Here is a 17,339-nt window from a genome sequence, read left to right as displayed (position 1 = left end):
GTGGTGTGGGTGTGTGGTGTGTGTGGTGTGTGTGTGTGGTGTGTGTGTGTGGGGGGGATGTCTGTGGTGTGTGGGGTGTGGTGTGTGTGTGTGTGTGTGTGGTGTCTGGTATGTGGTGTGTGTGTGGTGTGTGGTGTGTGTGTGGTGTGTGTGGTTTGTGTGGTGTGTAGTGTGTGAGTGTGTGTGTGCTGTGTGTGTGTGGTGTGTGGTGTGTGTGTGGTGTGTGTGTGGTGTGTGTGTGGTGTGTGGTGTGTGTGTGTGGTGTGTGTGTGTATGGTGTGTGGTGTGTGTGTGGTGTGTGTCTGGTGTGTGTGTGGTGTGTGCTGTGTGTGTATGTGTGTGGTTGTGGTGTGTGTGTGGTGTGTGGTGTGTGTGTGTGGTGTGTGTGTGTATGGTGTGTGGTGTGTGTGTGTGGTGTGTGTGTATGGTGTGTGGTGTGTGTGTGTGGTGTATGTCTGGTGTGTGTGTGGTGTGTGCTATGTGCCGTGTGTGTGTGGTGTGTGGTGTGTGGTGTGTGTGTGGTGTGTGTGTGTATGGTGTGTGGTGTGTGTGTGTCTGGTGTGTGTGTGGTGTGTGCTGTGTGTGTGTGTGTGGTGTATGTGTGGCGTGAGTGTATGTGTGTGGCGTGTGTGTGGTATGTGTGTGGTGTGTGTGTGGTGTGTGTGTGCGCTGTGTGGTGTGGTGTGTGTGTGGTGTGTGTGTGTGGTGTGTGTGTGTGTATGTGTGTGGTATGTGAGTGTGTGTGTGTGGTGTCGTGTGTGTGTGGTGTGTGTGTGTGGTGTGTGTGTGTGTGTGTGGTGTGTGTGTGCGTGTATGGTGTTGTGTGTGGTGTGTGTGTGTTGACAGTCTGGTCTCTACCATCTGGAAGGTACACATGTGCACAACCGGCAGCCCACGGAACAGACTGGGCTTCTGAGAAGACTCCGTCTGGCTGAGGCAACTCTAGGGGCTTCTGTCACCTTAACCTTTGCTGCATCTACCTGTGCAACAAAGATCTTTACTTTCTGAGACTATTCTGGGAAGTGTGTTAATCATTCGGTTGTGTCTGACTCTTTGCCATCCATGGACTGTAGCCCACCAGGCTCCTCTGTCTGTGGAATTCTCCAGACAATACTGGAGTGGGTTGTCGTTCCCTTCTCTAGGGGGGCTTCCTGACCCAGGTAGTCTATAGGGACAAACGAAAATGGATATAGAAAGCTGTACAATATTTGTAGAAAGGCTGCTCTGACAAAGTTATTCCATGCATGGTTCCGTTTGGATTGACTTTAATTAGATAAGTAAATTTTGTTGTTGAGGGTGGGCTGGTGCAAGACTGGAGTTTGGTTTTCTCTCTCATTTTTATAAGAACACAGTTTTCTTATGAACTATTTTTGGTAACAGATTGTGAATAGCTCTGCCTTCTACATGATCTGTCATTTGCCTTAAATATCTTTTATTGTCTCTTTGGTTGAGTGAATAAGCATTGCTTCAGTGACCTATAATCCTATTTGACCAAGTGTTTTAAAAACTTGATGTTTTTTTAAAAAAGAACAAACTTTCCAAATATCAAATTCTAATTAAGATTCTTTTGACCCCCCGCTAACTTTGGGATGCTTCAAAGGACCCCTGTACGTCCCAAAGAGAGAGATTAAACTAATTAGGTTTATCTGGCACGTTAAATTACATGGGTAGCACTATCAACTAAGTGTAGCAAAACTTTCATCTTTTATAGGTAAATGTCATTAGTGTAGTCATTCCGAAAGTTTTACAGAATTCCTAAAAATCTGATGTGTCCTAATACACTGTTATTAGTCATTATCTTTAAAAGGTGGTACGCCACAAAAATAACTAAATTTCTTGTCAATTATTTTGTAAACAGATCTTTAACCATGCCATTTTAAGTCTTTTGTCATTTATAGACAATAATTGTTTTACTCTCATGCTTTTACAAAATGAGGATTTTCAAGAAGATTCATAAAAAGAGCTTTTTGACAAATTTGTTTCTGATAACTTTGAGATCATATCATTGTACTCAGTGAGAAATTACAAAACTCTAATGGAAAACCTAATGACTTCATACAGATCAACTGGAATTACACAGAACTGAACAAATTGATAAATATGATTTACAATTTTATGACTTCTGAAATATTCTAATTTTTAATGTTTGTTTTCCAGAAAGTCTTTCCTCTTATACTCTTTTTTGATCTACAACAAGCTGATAAAATATACCTTTGTAAACAAAGATGAAACATTCATCTTTTTCTCTCTACATCATCCTTCCAAAATTTGGCTTATCCAGCTGGCTCTCCTGTGAACTTGATGGCTTACTGCGACCAGATTACAATTAGCTACACTAACCATTGTTTTAATTTTTTCTCATTGTTTTCAAATTACTTATGCCTTGTGTCTTTCTCTGCTGTATTTTATTAACGTTACTAGCTGTATTACCTATATTCTATTTTATAAGACTATTGTCTCTTTCATTACCCAATGCACAACCAGGCCACTGAAAAAAATCAGGCTAAATGTCTTGAGGCAATCGACCACATATATAACTCTATATAAAATAACTGTAATAGTAAAATTCTAGATATGGGCAGAAGCAACAAGGAAAAACATTTTCCTGGATGATAACTGACTAGTGAAACGGTCAATTCAGAGGATTTTAGATAATCAACAGGGCCTCATCCAAAAAATTTAGCACACTGAATAAGCTATCAACAGAATCCTCACCTGATCTAGGAATGAGCTTTCCTAGAGCCATGGGGGACAAAACTGGTCATGAAATGCCTCCCAACTGTTGGTCAAATTCATGACCAAGAAGGCACTGTGGACAAAGAATGGTGCCTGCCATTTCAGTAAACAAAGGATACTGCAGCCTTAAGACCCCAAAAGTGGACCCTGAGAGGAAACCAGGAGGGAGAAAAACAGGATACTGCTCCTAGATAGTTAAGATGTATATCAAAGGAATGATTTCAATGAGCCCAGACTCCTGCATCTTCCCATACATAGAAAAGCGCTAAAATCATTAACTTGAGGTGTCTGTTTTAGCGATCAGCAGTAATCTTTGGAAGTTCAACTACATGTTTGTTTGTTCTTTTCCAGCAAAATCTCCTACATCTCCTAGCTCTCCCCTTACCTCTTTGGAACAGTCCCTCAGAGCAATCTGAGCAGCTGTATCTGGGCTACAGTCCTCAGTTAAGTCCACCGAATAAAACAAACCTCTCAACTTCCAGGTTCTGCTTTGGTTTGTTTGTTTGTTTTTTCAGTTGACAATGGGAAAGGGGATAAAAGAGAATAACCAATCATCAGAGAGGGGTCTCCAGGGAGCAAAGGTGATGAGGGTATTACTCCCTCAGCTTTGTACCTGGGACCAACAAGTGCAAGAAGTTAAGTCCAAAGTAACTTGGTGTGGATGTCTCCACCCTGAACCTTAAACTTCTGTCTTTGACCTGCATATTGGTGTGACCAGATCTGTGAGTGCAGTAAACTGCTTACTGTAGTGATTCTGAATCTAGAGGCTCTGCACCTGGGATGAAGCCGAGGTCTCAAGTTCAGGTGGTCCTCCCCTGCACTTAGAACACGTGTTGCTACACGTGGTACATGGTACAAAGCTAATCCATTCATTGAAAGATGTTTTTTTAAAAGCTGAACCTTTTTTAAGAGCCAGGTCTGTCGGGAAGGGGACAGGCAGGTCTGGCTTCCCTGATGTGAGGCGTGTTCCCACAGAGAGGATCACAGGACTCTGTTCCTCCCATCCTCACGCTGCCAAAACTGCCCATCTGCAAACAGAATAGGAAGTTCCACAACCCTCTCTTAAAGCAAGGCTCGGGGCACAGCACCTCGTTCTAATCTTTTCCAGAATGAGGCTTTTTATATAAACAACAAGTCAGCAAACAAAGCAATTGACCGTGTGGGTGTATAACCTGAAGGAATGAATTAGCAACTCTTTGCTACAGATTTCTAATTACGTGTAAAAGAGGACTTAGGTACTATAGCCTAGAAATAAATGCATTACAGTCATGGACCACCAGTGATGTGGTTCATGTTCTCATCTGTTTTTTTGTGTGTTCTGTCAATTTTATAGGTTTCTTGGTTTTTGTCCCCAAAGGCCACGAACAAGGATAGTCCCTCGCAGCCGCCCTCTCTCAGGACAGGCTCTTTAGAAAAGTGACCAGAACTTTGATTTGGGGTAAAGTATCTGCCTGCAGTGCGGGAGATGCAGATTCGATCCCTGGGTTGGGAAGATCCCCTGAAGAAGGGGATGGCAACCCATTCCAGTATTCTGGCCTGGAGAATTCCATGGACAGAGGAGCCTGGGGGGCTGCAGTCCACGGATGGCAAAGAGTCAGACATGAGACATGACTGAGAGGCCAACACTTCTCTTCACTTGGAGTCATTTGGGAGGGAAACAGGCCACTTTAAAAGTCCTGTTGAATAAAGTATACCAGAGAATGCCTTCGAAGTACAACTTATCTCACTAGATATTTTTTTATAAACAAAAAAATGCTCCTCAAATGTCTATCAAATCAATGTCGAGCATTTATTCAGGGACTGTGTATAAAGCCTCCTGCTAGCCACTGGGCAGCATCATGATAAAAGCTACATGTCAAATATACTGAACTCTCACTACATGCTTCATGTGGCTCGACACAGTGCCCAGGAAGTACTTAACACAGCACAAGAGTCCTTTCAGGGAAATACTGATCTTATCCTCATTTAAGGATGAAGAAACTGAGGCACTTGCCCAAAGTTAAGGAATTAAGTCCCAGAGGTACTAAGTAGTGAAGCCTGGCTCCAGACCCCTGTGCGTCCCTTGCATAGTGCAGAGGTCACACATACAGACCCAGCCACTCCCTCTAAGAGAGGGCAGAAAGAAAGCTGCGGGGGTGTGTGTGGGAAGTGTGTGTGCGCGAGGTTTGAGAAAGGGAGGGAGGGACAGAGAAATTGACAGAGCTGGACTGTGCTTATAACCATGCTTCCTGTAGACAAGACAGTGAAGACCTTCTGGAAGGGAGACGGCCAGGCAGGGTATGTTCTGTTTCCTAAGGCTGCTGTAATGAAGTACCACAAACTGTGTGCCTTAACAGGACAGACATGAATTCTTTCACAGCTCTGAAGGCTACAAGTCCAAAATCAAGGTATTGTCTAGTCTCTCTGAGGCTCTGGACAGAATCCCCTCTTGCCTCTCTGAGTTTCTGGTGGTGGCAGGCAAACCTTGGTGTTCTTGGCTTGCAGCTCTATCACTCCAGTCTCTGCCTCTGTCTTTAAATGGTGTTCTTCTCTCTGTATCTTCACATGACCTTCTGATAAGGTCATCAGTCACTGGGTTTAGGGCCCATGCTAACCCAGTATAGCCTTATCTTAATTACATCTGCAAAGACTTATTTCCAAGTAAGGTCATAATCACAGGTACAGGGGTTAGACTTCAACACAGCTTTTTTGTGGGCAAAATAACCCACAGAAGTATGAAAGTGAGGATCATCCAGGACTCTGGAAGGAGGCCCTGGATGCACCCTTTCAGGCAAGGCTTAAGTGGGCGCTTGAGTTAGTGCAGCCATGAACAGGAATCTCCAGGAGGACGAGGGAATGGAGACGACCTGGGAGAGAGAGGGTGAGGGGACTCGGGACAGGAAGAGAGGGGAGCAGCCAGGCTGGGGAGACCAGCAAGTTAGTGATGGGGATACTTGGAGTGGAGGTTACCATGATGGATGGGGCCAGATTAGAGAAGGTGTCTTCAGGGACTCTATTCTAGAGCAATGGGTTTCAAACTTGAGCTGGAACAGAATCTCCTGGAGGGCGTGCTAATGAAGACACTGGCCCCAGCAGTGTCTTATGGGGCTGGCCCCACTCCAGTTCTGATTCAGTAAACCGGGGGCGGGGCCTAAGCCCCTGCATTTTCACCAGTTCCAGGGGATGCTGTGGCTGCTGGTCCAGGGACCACACTTTGAGAACTCTCTGGCACTGAAGCTCGGAGGGAGGGACAGGAAGTAAACACTAGAGGTGGTCACTAGAAGACAGATGAGCAGGGGATGAAGCACATGACCATTTATGCTCTCCTAAGGCCTGAGGAGTCTCCTATCACGAGACTGAATGAAATGGAGGAGTGTTATCGTAAATTCTGATCCACCTGGGGTCTCTGGCAAATCAGGTCATGATGCCTTACAAAGTTCAGGGGACAGGTATACCCTCTCTTTCAGGGGATGCAACTGATAAACTCCATGATGACATACGATGTGCTGTTTTTCAAGCAGGGATATTTGGAGTAGGTAGTCTGGATTAAAAAGAAATGAATGGATCATGGTTGTCTTAAGGGTTAAAGGAGATAAGTTTATTTTATTACTGATATATGTATTTATTTAGGCTGCACTGGGTTTCAGTTGCAGCACGTAGGATCTGCAATCTTTGCTGCGGTATGTACAGTCTAGTCCCCTGACCAAGGGCTGAATCTGGGTCCCCTGCACTGGAAACTCAGAGTCTTATCCATTGGACCACCAGTGCACGCGTGTGTGCTAAGTCACTTCAGTCGTGTCCGACGCTTTGCCACCCTAAGGATGGTAGCCCGCCAGGCTCCTCTATCCAAGGGATTCTCCAGGCAAGAATGCTGGAGTGGGTTGCCATTTCCTTCTCCAGGGGATCTTTCTAACACAGGATCAAGCCCGAGTCTCTTACATCCCCTGCATTGGCAGGTGGGTTCTTTGCCACTAGCACCACCTGGGGAGTCCCTAGACCACCAGGCAAGTCCCTAAAATTGTTTTTGAAGAAAATTCACTTCTTTGCTTCCTGTTACATGGGTAGCGACTTGGCCATGTAATACAATTTACACCCAGAAGTTAAAAATCACACATTCCAAACGCGACTCCACTAAGTTGTGTCTCATTTTTCAGTAAAAAAGCTGTTTTCTGTAAAATACAAAGCTTTTGTTTTCAGGTCAGTGGGATCAAAGATGTTTCCTCCAGCACATGTCCAGACTATCACTATATTAGATACTATGCAATGCTTGCTTGCCTGTTTAAAACTCACTGAAATATGGGGCGTGAGTATTGAATATAAAACTGAGGAACCTAATAAGGGATGGAGAATAGGCATTTATTATTCTAAGAGTACATTTTAAAAACCTAACATCCCCTTTAAACTCAATCAAATCCAACAAAAACCTGGGCAAATGGAGGAGTAGGGCTGGTACCCAGAGAAATCTTGCTGCCAGCTGCTGTAGGGGATGCAAAAATGCCGTGACTCTGGGAGTCTCTAAAGACACGATTCTGCCCAAAACTCATCTCTACAAAGAAAACCCTTGGGAACTGCCTGGTGGTCCAATGGTTACGAATCCCCACTTCCACTGAAGGGGGGTGTGGGTTCGACCCCTGGTTGGGGAACTAAGATCCTACATGCCATGTGGTGTGGCCAGAAAGAGAGAAAGAAAAAGAAAACTCTACGTTTTAGGGAAAGACTGTCTCATGTTCTTCCTCCCTGCCGTTGGTTTCTAGGCACAGTCCCTTCATGTGGCCTTAGAGCTGGCAGTGATAGCCTTAAACTTCATGTTCCCACACCGAGGGGGTGGGCAGCGGGGACAGGCCAGTTGTCGAGAGCTCAAAGCTGATGCTAATCTCCCCCTCGGGAGCACAGTGAGCTTCACTGACCTACCAGACTCGGCTTCTAAATGTCCCCTCCAGACTTCACGTTTGGTAAGAAAACATAAATGTCATGCCATTCCAGGAAAAGCAAACTTCTTCATTTTATAAGGTTAGTTTTATGAGTCAGGCTTAGTTGGAGACAAGTAAACAACTCATTTGTGGATAAAAACTGCTGCGCTGCACTTATGTTCTGGACAGGAAGAACACGAATGTATTACATCATACCCTGGAGTTATTTCGCTGCATTTTCCTTTTCCCAGGAAATGCCAGATAAGGTGAATGCAAGGTATGGAGCAAAAGCCAGTGACCTTCAGATCAGGCCCTATCCCATGGGGATGAAGGAGATCTCTGCCTTGGACACTATCAGGCTAAGGAGTAGTGGAGAGAGACAGGCAGACTACTATGTGTTAAGCTGTTTGGCCAGCTCTGGGGATGAGTTCTTGACCCTCCCCAAAGAGCTGGTGTGGGAAGGGTCAGAGGCAGTGTTCCCCTCTGGCCCAGGATGGGGCTCCTCAGGAAAGGCTGATTGTGAGAGGGATTCGAGCTGTTGTAGGCAGGTTGGGAATGGGTTGGGACCTGGACCGGCCTCCTGTTCCAGGTGCCCAGTGGTCCTAACACCCTTCCAGCTGCCTTTGTTTTCATCTAATTTTATTATCTTAATCACTATGCTTTACATATTTAAATATTTTTCTTTTGGGGTTTGTAGTCAGAAAAATTCAAGGATATAGACTCATAGAATGTTAGACTTGGAGACTTTCAACTTCTTGCCAACATAGAATTGACCCACACTTGATTATTCAGCATTTGGTTGAAGATGGGGAAATCAGCACCTCCTAAGGCACTTCTTCCTATTGTCTTTAGCAGGTCCCTTCATCAGTACAGTGGGAGAGATAAAGAGAAGGGATGCCCTCCACCCTGTAGAAGCTGACACATGTGCAGGGCAGGAGCACAAAGCAGCCTACAGTCAAGTGCCAGTCAAGACAGAATATGAAGGGCAGGCGTGCTGGGGGGTGAGGAGGTTACTGGGGCTGCAGAGGTCAGCCAGAGCTGCCCTTTCTTGAGCAGAGTCACGTGTCTGGTGGTGTGGCAAGTACTTGCATCAGCTCACAGTCACCCAGAAGCTGGGTGTGGTGGGCTGAGGATTGGCACCCAAAGAGGTCCACATCCTAATCTCTTGAGCGTCTGAACATGTTACAAGGCAGAGGGGACGTGACCAGTACAATCAGGTTAAGGACCCTGAGCTGGACAGGTATCCTGGCTCATCCAGGTGGGCCCAGTGTACTCACATGGGTCCTTACAAGTGTTATCATCAGATGCTGCCTGCTGGCTATGAAGATGGAGGATGGAGAGCGAGCCAAGGAGTGAAGGCAGCCTTTAGAAGCTGGAAAAAGCAAGGAAATGGATTCTCCCCTAGAATTTCCAGAGGAAACACCCTTGCAACACCTAGATTTTGGTCTTCTGACCTCCAGAATCACAAGAGAATGCATCTGTGGGAGTTGTTTTTTCCTACAAAGATTGTGGTCATTTGTCACAGCAGTGAAATCAATACAGATACAAAATTACTTGTGATCCTTCCTAGTGTTCTGTGTGGGCACCTCCCTTGGGGCCATCCGTACTGAGACACATCATCTCCTATACAGCTATGGTACAAGACTCTTTTCTAACTCGACTTTACTGGCCAGAGACATCCTGAATGATTATAAGAAGTAACCCAAGGTGAAGTGCTACTGCTACTATGGGACTAACTCTGTGCAAACCTCTTAAACTGGGGACCATCACAAAGGCAAATAAACACCAAGCCTGCAGAAGCGTGAACGAACTTCTAGGTGATTCATGCTGATGCTCTGAGATCAAGGGTCGGGGGGGATTTGGGAGACTGTGTGTGTTTGTGTATTTAACATTCTGTGTCTCTTTAAGATCAGTCATTTTAGGGCTATTTACATTCTGTCTCCGGCAGAACCACCTAGGTTGTTCAAGAAGAGCATGCCACAAAGCCAGACTCCTGGTGGTTAAATTCATGACCCACCAGCAGTGGTCTTTATTTGGGGCCAAGACTAACCCTCTGTGATTACACGCATCCTTGGCTCTGACACCCTGTGTGGCAAGACGAGTGGAAATGTTGTGGGCTGGTAAAAAAAAAAATGTGTGTGATTCAAAAGCAACTTCTTACAAGCTGGTTAAAAGCATTCCTACTTGCCAGCTCACTTGTAGCTGGTTCGGGTGACTGAAGGACGAGGCTGGGAAGGCCAAGGCTAGATTCAACCTCAGGGCCTTTTTCACTTCGGTGCTGGATCCAAACTCTGCAGTCAGAGCCTGCAGGCTAAGTGGGCACTGCGGGTGGGGGTGGGAGAAGGAGGGCAGAGACATGGGGGGCACCGGTGCCATCTCAGGAGGTACAGTGCCCTGGAAGGTCTCTGTTCTGTGCTTTCTGGATTGTTATGTTTCATTAACACAGCAGAGGGCGCTGAGGAGCACCACCTCCAGCCTGCCAATAGCTATCCCCCTGTGGTTCTTTCATGGGGGCTGTAAAAGCACTGAGAAGCCTTCCTTGTGTGAAAGTAGAGATTCTTTCGCTTTAGGGTTTTACTACATATCCTTCCCCTCCATATTCATTGCAGCCTTCTTCATTCTCCAGTTTTTCTTTTCTATGGTCTGCTTGATGCATTGCTTTTCTGTTCTTGTGAACCATCACCTCTGAATTATTGACATTAATGGAGAGAAGACTTCAAGAAGAGCAGTAATTAGATGAATTATGCTGTATTAAAGTGCTTTATAGATTGAAAAAGGATAAAGGAAGAAGCTTTTTCTTAGTATACTAGGCGCTCTCCCAGCCTTGTCAGCTCAGTGGACAGGCTTTGTTCTGCCCATAGACACGGGGTGGGGGGGGGTGCAGGGAGGGAGGGCACGCAGTAGCCAGCCCACCTTTGGGGAGGGGGAGGGATGATCAACAGAAGTCAGCTGTTTTGCTCTGAAACTTGCCTATGTTAGGTGTACACATTATCTAGCTGCAAAATTGTTAAGTAAACTGGTGAAGAGTAGGCAGAAAAAAACATAAGTCCACAAAATCCAAGTTAAATACTGTAAAGAGAATTGATGAAGTCTCTAGTAACTCTTGCTGGTTAACCGGGTGTGAGTGAGTCAGGGTTAGGCAAGAAAAGTCAGAAGTAAAAGGAGAGGATTGTGAACTGTATTCTTTGCAAGTGCTTCTGCCATTGTAAGTAAACAAAAGTGAAAGTCACAGATGCCCATTATGGGTGGATCTTCGTGCTTGAAAGACTGCAAGGAGTGCCCATTAATGTCCTTCACGCTACACCAAAAGACAGATGATAGTTTTATATTTGCTGATTTTCATTTAAATTGAAGCAGTTAAGGTTTGGGCGTAATTCCCCCCCCCTTACCTTTGGTCAACTGTTTTGATTAATGTTTCCAACCAGGTCGTGGCCTGGTCCTCTGAGTAATCCCCAAATAAGGGCTGATTTCAAATGGGTTGCCTTTGTTCTTAAGTCTGTGCACACAAAGATCTCACCAGTCTTTCTAAATGCCAGGGAAAGGCTGGCTTCTCACCAGATGCTTGGGGCAAGGACTAGTGGTTGTAGGTCTTAGAAGTGTCCTGAGCGTACCTGCCTCACTGTAAGGGACAGCCCCAGGTGGTCGGAAGCAGGCTTATCCAGGGTACCCTGGGTAGCATAGGAGCTCTCAACACCACAACCTTCCATGCTCTGGGGCCTGCGGCATCAGAAAACAAGAGCCTTCTGGTCATGGAAGGGTAGTGTACGGTTGGGAAAGAGAGGTCATCAGACAGGGGCAGTGAGGGGTGCCTGTGTCCCTCACTATACCTCTCTCCTTACAATCTCCCTTATGATCAGTAAACAAAACAGAATACTCACAAGTGGTTTTACCAGCTAGTTCTGACTTGAGAATCTCAATACTTTGCATTTACTACCATCGTGGGTGGCCAGACGGTAAAGAATCTGCCTGCAATGCAGGAGACCCAGGTTTGATCCCTGAGTCAGGAAGATCCCCTGGAGAAGGGAATGGCAACCCACTCCATTATTCTTACCTGGAGAATTCCACAGCCAGCCATGTGGAGGCAAAGAGTGGGACAGACTAGTGACTAACACTTTCACTACCATAGCTGTTACTGCATTTTACCACTAGAGGGCAATATTGTTCCTAAAATAAAGGATTCACCCAGAATCGAAAAATCACTTAGAATTTAGAAATTTCAGAGCTGGAAGAGGTCTTAAAAATCATCTGGCTCACAGGCTTTCAAATTTTTTTCAACTGAAACGCACAAGAACTGCATGCTTCATAATGAACCATTTCATACATGTATGTTTGCGATCTTTTGAGGCACTGCCTACCTTTACTCTGCAATGCACGCTAATCAATTTGTATTCCCAATTGTTTCATTAAAAACAAACGAAAAACAACGGCAACCACTAAATAGATGTCATAACCAACCAGTGCGCCATTAGCTTGAAAAACCCTGATTTGGTCCCAGTCTCTCATCTACCAAGAGACACAATGACCCAGAGGATGGAGAAGGATGCTACCAGCTATACTTCTCTTACCCACCCAGCCGCCTGCTAAACCCAGAGTCAGTCCTGGAGGAATGAAAGACATTGTGCAGCAACTCAGCACTTACTCTACTAATGCACTGACTGGATAAAGTAGTTGAGAGTCTATCATCTTCCACCTCTTGTCAACGATACAACTGCTCATGTAATTGAAGCAGAAATTCCTTGCATTAAAGGTCTCTCCTCATTCAAGTAGCTTCAATCAATCAAGTGATTGCAATCAAGCAATTTCATTGAATTTCCATAGAAACTGAAACCACTTAGAGTCTTGGCCCTGAAAGTCACCAAGTTCTCTTCCTTGGCTTCCTGATGTTAAAGCACTTATAATCATTTTTGGAGGAAATGTAAAAGTAAACCAGAAGATCACAGGAATATATCCTTTCTTAGGGTCAAGGCTCTGGGTTCTTCTACTAACTCCTCCTCCCTTTCATGCATATCTGTCTCTAATTTATTGATTACCCCCACACCCCTGGGATTTTTTTAGGCCAAAAAGGAGTATCCCTTTAAAATTCAGGATTATATTATTACAGATGAAAAGAGTAACTGAGCTCTCTGGATAAGAAAGGAAAAATTTTCTTCACTCACTTGGATTTTGAGAGCTAGTTTATTTTATGAAAGATGCCACAAATTCAATTTTTTTAAAAGGGGGTATCCAGCAAGGTCCTACTGTATAGCGCATGGACCTCTGCTCAATGTTACATGGCATCCTGGATGGGAGGGTGCCATACATGTACATGTATGGCTGAGTCCCCCTGCTGTTCACGTGAAACTATCACAGCTTTGTTAATCAGCACTCCAATATAAAATAAAAACGTTTTAAAAATTAAAATTATGTAAGTAAAAAATAAGGGGATAACTAAATGCATGAAAATACAAATTATTTTATTATTTAATTATTTAATGGTCAGAAGAAGGAAAAACATTTCTGGGGCTGAAAAATTCCTGGTGCACTTTAGAAATCTGAGCTTGGCTTTCTGTAGAGAATCCTTCCCACTGATAAGCAGGGAGCAAATCTCCAGGCGGGGAGTGGGGATGTTGGGGGGGTGCTGTTCGGGCTCTGGGACGTGGCTACTCTCCACTTTGATAGAAAGTTCTCAAGTTCTATTCCCTCACTTCTCTGCGGGGAAGTGGGGGGCGCGGGGGAGTTAAACTGAACCTCCTTGAGACAGCAAGTTCTGTTACAAGTGACAAGCGCAGGTTGCCTTTTTCTAGGGGAAAAAAAAAAATGCTTTCACCAGTTAATAAATCTAGCCAAACTGGGTGCAGGGTTAAGTCTTTGAAGAACCAAGGCGTTCTCTTCCAAATGGCGTTCTCACACCCCCAACATCACGTCTAGAACTATCTTAAAACTTCTACTGCCACTCCTTAAAATTTTCTCTTTATCCTCTTCATTAAACTCTAGCTTCTTCAATGATGAGTCTACAGGCTTTGTGGAATATTGGGGGTTGCTGGAAAGAGCATCCTTACTTTGGGGACAAACAGGGTAGTTCTGTAACTTTCGTAGTCATCTTCTACTTGAAAAAGCAACAGAGCTCCACGGACACAAAATGGTACCTACAGCCTTGAAATCAGCAACGAAACAATGAGCTGCCAAATTCTCATTCATTCCGTTTACAAACACAACAGCCCTGGGTCATTCACTCTTATTAGATTAAAGCAGACGCCAGGATTACGAAGGTTCCTGGCCAGGCCAACGCGTAAACTGCAATATTATCCTAAACCCTTGCAAGACGGCCTGCATTTGACAAGGGAACGTCCACGGTTCGGCGTAGGAACTGGCTTGGATTTTGAAAAACCCTGTCCAGAACTGACGCTCAAGTCGTGCATTCAGTGACCACCTCATAGCAACCAACTCTGGAAAGATCAAGCCTGGCCTTTAGGGCCTGTTCCTCAGTTTCCCCATGTACCTGTTTCCCAGGTATGGGAGCTACCCTGTGAAAATTCTTTACGGCCTTGTAAATGCCAGAAGGAACAAGTCCGCTTTCCGCGGACTCTGCGCCCCGACGGGCCCTTCCAAGCGCGGGAACTGATCCGGGCTGTCTCCGCACCTGGCGCACACCGTTCTCGCCGGCAGAGCCCCAGCACGGGCGCGCGCATTCGGCAGTCAGCGCCCGCGCGGCTGGCGGCCGGTCCCCGCGCGCGCCCCGTGCTGCTCGGGTACTCACCCACGCGCGGCCGTCCAGCACATTCGCCAGCACCTGCAGGGCGCTGGGCGAGGCGGCGCGGAAGTTGAAGAAGTGCAGCGCCGCGCGCGCCGCCTGCGAGAGGAGCCGGCTCGAGGGCTCCGCGTCCTGGAGCCACCCGGAGTCCTCGGGCTCCCCGGACGCCGCCGCCCCCTGGAGGGCGAGCAGCAGTAGCAGCGGTACCGCGAGCCGCTGGGCCGCGGGGCGCGTGTCCCCCGGCCGGGGAGCGGAAAGCGGTTGCCTGCGGAGCTGCATGGACGCGGGCTGGCGCGGCGCTCGACCGGTCCGAGCTTCGGGTGGGCGGCGCCGGCGCTTGAGGAAATAAGGCCGGGTGGGCCCCTCCCCGCCGCCCCCAGGGCGGCCCGCTGGAGGGCGTCCGGGTCCCTCTCGGCGTTTCCCGCAACCCAGGGCCCCTCCGCCCCGCCCCACTCCGCCCGGGCTCCAGCTGCCCCGGCTCGGTACCGGGACGCGGCGGCGCCTCCGCGGCGCGGGGCGGGGATGTCTGGCCGGGGCCGCGCGGGCAGGGGGACAAGGGGCAGTGGAGACCTCTCTCCAGGGAGCGCGGCCAGGTCGGCGCCACCCCGCGCCCACAACCTAGCGCGGGGACCTGGTTTCTGGCTGCGGTTGCTGTGATTTCGAAGCCCTCGGGGTTTCACAGCAAACCTGCTTCAGTTGTTCAAGGCTTGGAGCTTATTTCCCAGAAGAAGAAATTGGAAACGGGTGGAGAACAGGACGTGACGCTGGCATTGATGGGGGTCCTTATAGCCCAATGACTTTGAAGTGAGCCAGATACCCAGAGAATTGGGGCTAGAGAGGGGGCTGCGGTGGTAAGCTGATAAGAACCTAGAGGCCCCACTGGACTTGGAAACGTTGATAACCGTGGTGGGGCGCAGGTGGGCGTGGAATCCAGAGTCCAGCGAAGTGAGGCATGGATTGGGCTGTAGTTCTGCGGAGGCAGCAAGGGTTGACGACTCTTTTTAGACACGTGGCAGTGAAGGAAGGAGAGGGCCATTGTTCTTAAGTCACAGACAGAAAGCCAAGGAGAACTCGGAATTAGAGGCACTCCTAGCATCCTTTTTCCCACGTGTCTTTAGTTTGTTCAGGGGTCTACCCCTCCCCAACACTCGCTGACCCCATCCCCACCGAGGAACCAAAGAAAGTCCCTTCTTGCTGGTTACTGGTTGACGCCCCACATAAAAAGAATCTGGATAAGATACGCGTGGAGGAAGGCTGGGGGCGGGGGCGACAGATGGGGATGCCATCTTTGAAAACATCTTTCCTCCCCCATTTCTTCGTTTGGATGTTGTCCCTCTCGTGCCTGTCTTTTCTCCAAGGTATTCATGGAACACTCATCCTGCTGGGCCCTGAGGGAAGTGAGGAGAGGGGCAATCTGATAAGTCTCTAGGCTCCTGGAGCACACCTTCTAGGCAAGGGGAGACCAAGAGGCAAGGGAATGGACCCTTTGTTGGATGCAGTTACACGCTGCGGAGAAGGGGATGGGGAGTTGGTTATAATTTTAAATAGCGTAGTCAAAGCAGACCTGACTGAGAAAGTGATATTTAAGTAAGGACCTGAAGGAGAGATGAGGGAGCCAGGTGGACATGAATGGGAAGAGCACTGTAGGTAGAGGGGACCGCAAGTGCAGAGGCCCCGAGGCAGGAGTCCACTGGCATGTGTGAAGCGCGAGCAGGTGCCGCTGGAGGGAGAGGACAAGGAGAAGACAGCTGAACGCCAGGTCTGAGGGACAATGGGAAGACAGCAGAGCATGTATATTGTGTCTGGGTGTGCCCCGTGTAAGTGCGCCCCTATCTTGCCAACAGTCTCGCAATGAAGCCCATCTGTAGAATGGCTGAGCAGAAGAGAAAGGAGGAGCCCGGGATCCTGATGACGCTGAGCACCCAAATCAGCTGATCCTGGAGCTCATTTCTTATGTTCATTGAAGCTGAAGGTTCTGTTTCTTGCCTTCAGAGGCAGCCTAACACAAATAAGTATCTTCCCAGAATCCAGGCATCTTCTCCTCCAAGGGGTTATCATGGTAGGTTTCTTGAGAACTTATCACTTCCAGGTTTTATAAAGACTAAATTTTCCTTATTTTATTTCAGTTCTTCACCCCCAGTGGGTGCTGGGCAGCTTTCAACTGCAGTAACAGGAAAACTCATCAACGTTGTGGACTCTGCAGTGGTGTGGAGTGGGAGGTCTCCCGGATGGTTTGAAGGATTCAGCCTTTCTCCATCCTTCTGCACAGCTCTCATCAGCTGTTTGGCTTTTTGTCCACAGACTCACCTGTCCATAGACTCACCTCCATGATTATAGAATGGCTGTCACAGCTCCAGACACAGCTCCAGGCTTGATCCCTGCATTGGGAAGATTCCCTGGAGAAGGGAATGGCAACCCACTCTAGTATTCTTGCCTAAGAAGAAATAGTCACACAAGGGAACAAGCATAACTGCCTGAGTACAGAGAATTCTTCCAAGGTCAGCTGTTTATAATATTGGTAGTAACTACACTTGGGCCAGATTGTTGGTCAGGAACACATATTTCAAAAGTTAATTACAGTATTCACTTTATTAACAGATTTTCTAGAACAGGAGAAGATCCCCTTGATTGAAAACTGTGTGTTTGTCCTTTGTCCATTTATCTGTGAGATCTGTGAGATTCTAATTGATTTATCGAAGTTCTTTAAACACTAAGGAATGGGGCTTCCCTGGTGGCTCAGATGGTAAAGAATCTGCTTGAAATGCAGGAGACTCAGGTTTGATCCCTGGGTTGGGAATATCTCCTGGAGAAGGGAATGGCTGCCCACTCCAGTAGTCTTGCCTGGAGAATCTCATGGACAGAGGAGCCTGGTAGGCTACACAGGGTCGCAAAGAGTCAGACACAATTGAGAGATTTTTCAATTGAGCGATTTTCACTTGCAGGCTGAGATGTGTCACAAGAAATCACTAATATTTTTTCCCCAA

The 17,339-nt window shown here is 47.1% G+C and overlaps 1 protein-coding gene across 1 annotated transcript in view; it reads right to left on the bottom strand.

Moving 5' to 3' along the window:
* RARRES1 (retinoic acid receptor responder 1) overlaps nucleotides 1-15,477 on the bottom strand; it is a 43,346-nt gene extending 27,869 nt beyond the window's left edge. Inside the window, exon 1 of the mRNA XM_069580448.1 lies at nucleotides 14,362-15,477. Within this exon, the coding sequence (XP_069436549.1) occupies nucleotides 14,362-14,634 (273 nt within the window). The 5' untranslated portion in view covers nucleotides 14,635-15,477. The remainder of the gene's footprint in view (nucleotides 1-14,361) is intronic.
* Between the last annotated feature and the right edge of the window lie 1,862 nt (nucleotides 15,478-17,339).

Source organism: Ovis canadensis, chromosome 1 (genome assembly GCF_042477335.2).
Source record: "Ovis canadensis isolate MfBH-ARS-UI-01 breed Bighorn chromosome 1, ARS-UI_OviCan_v2, whole genome shotgun sequence".
NCBI classification, from domain to species: domain Eukaryota; kingdom Metazoa; phylum Chordata; class Mammalia; order Artiodactyla; family Bovidae; genus Ovis; species Ovis canadensis.
The sequence above is the reverse complement of the archived record's forward strand: the minus strand, read 5'-3'. Positions and strand labels throughout refer to the sequence as shown.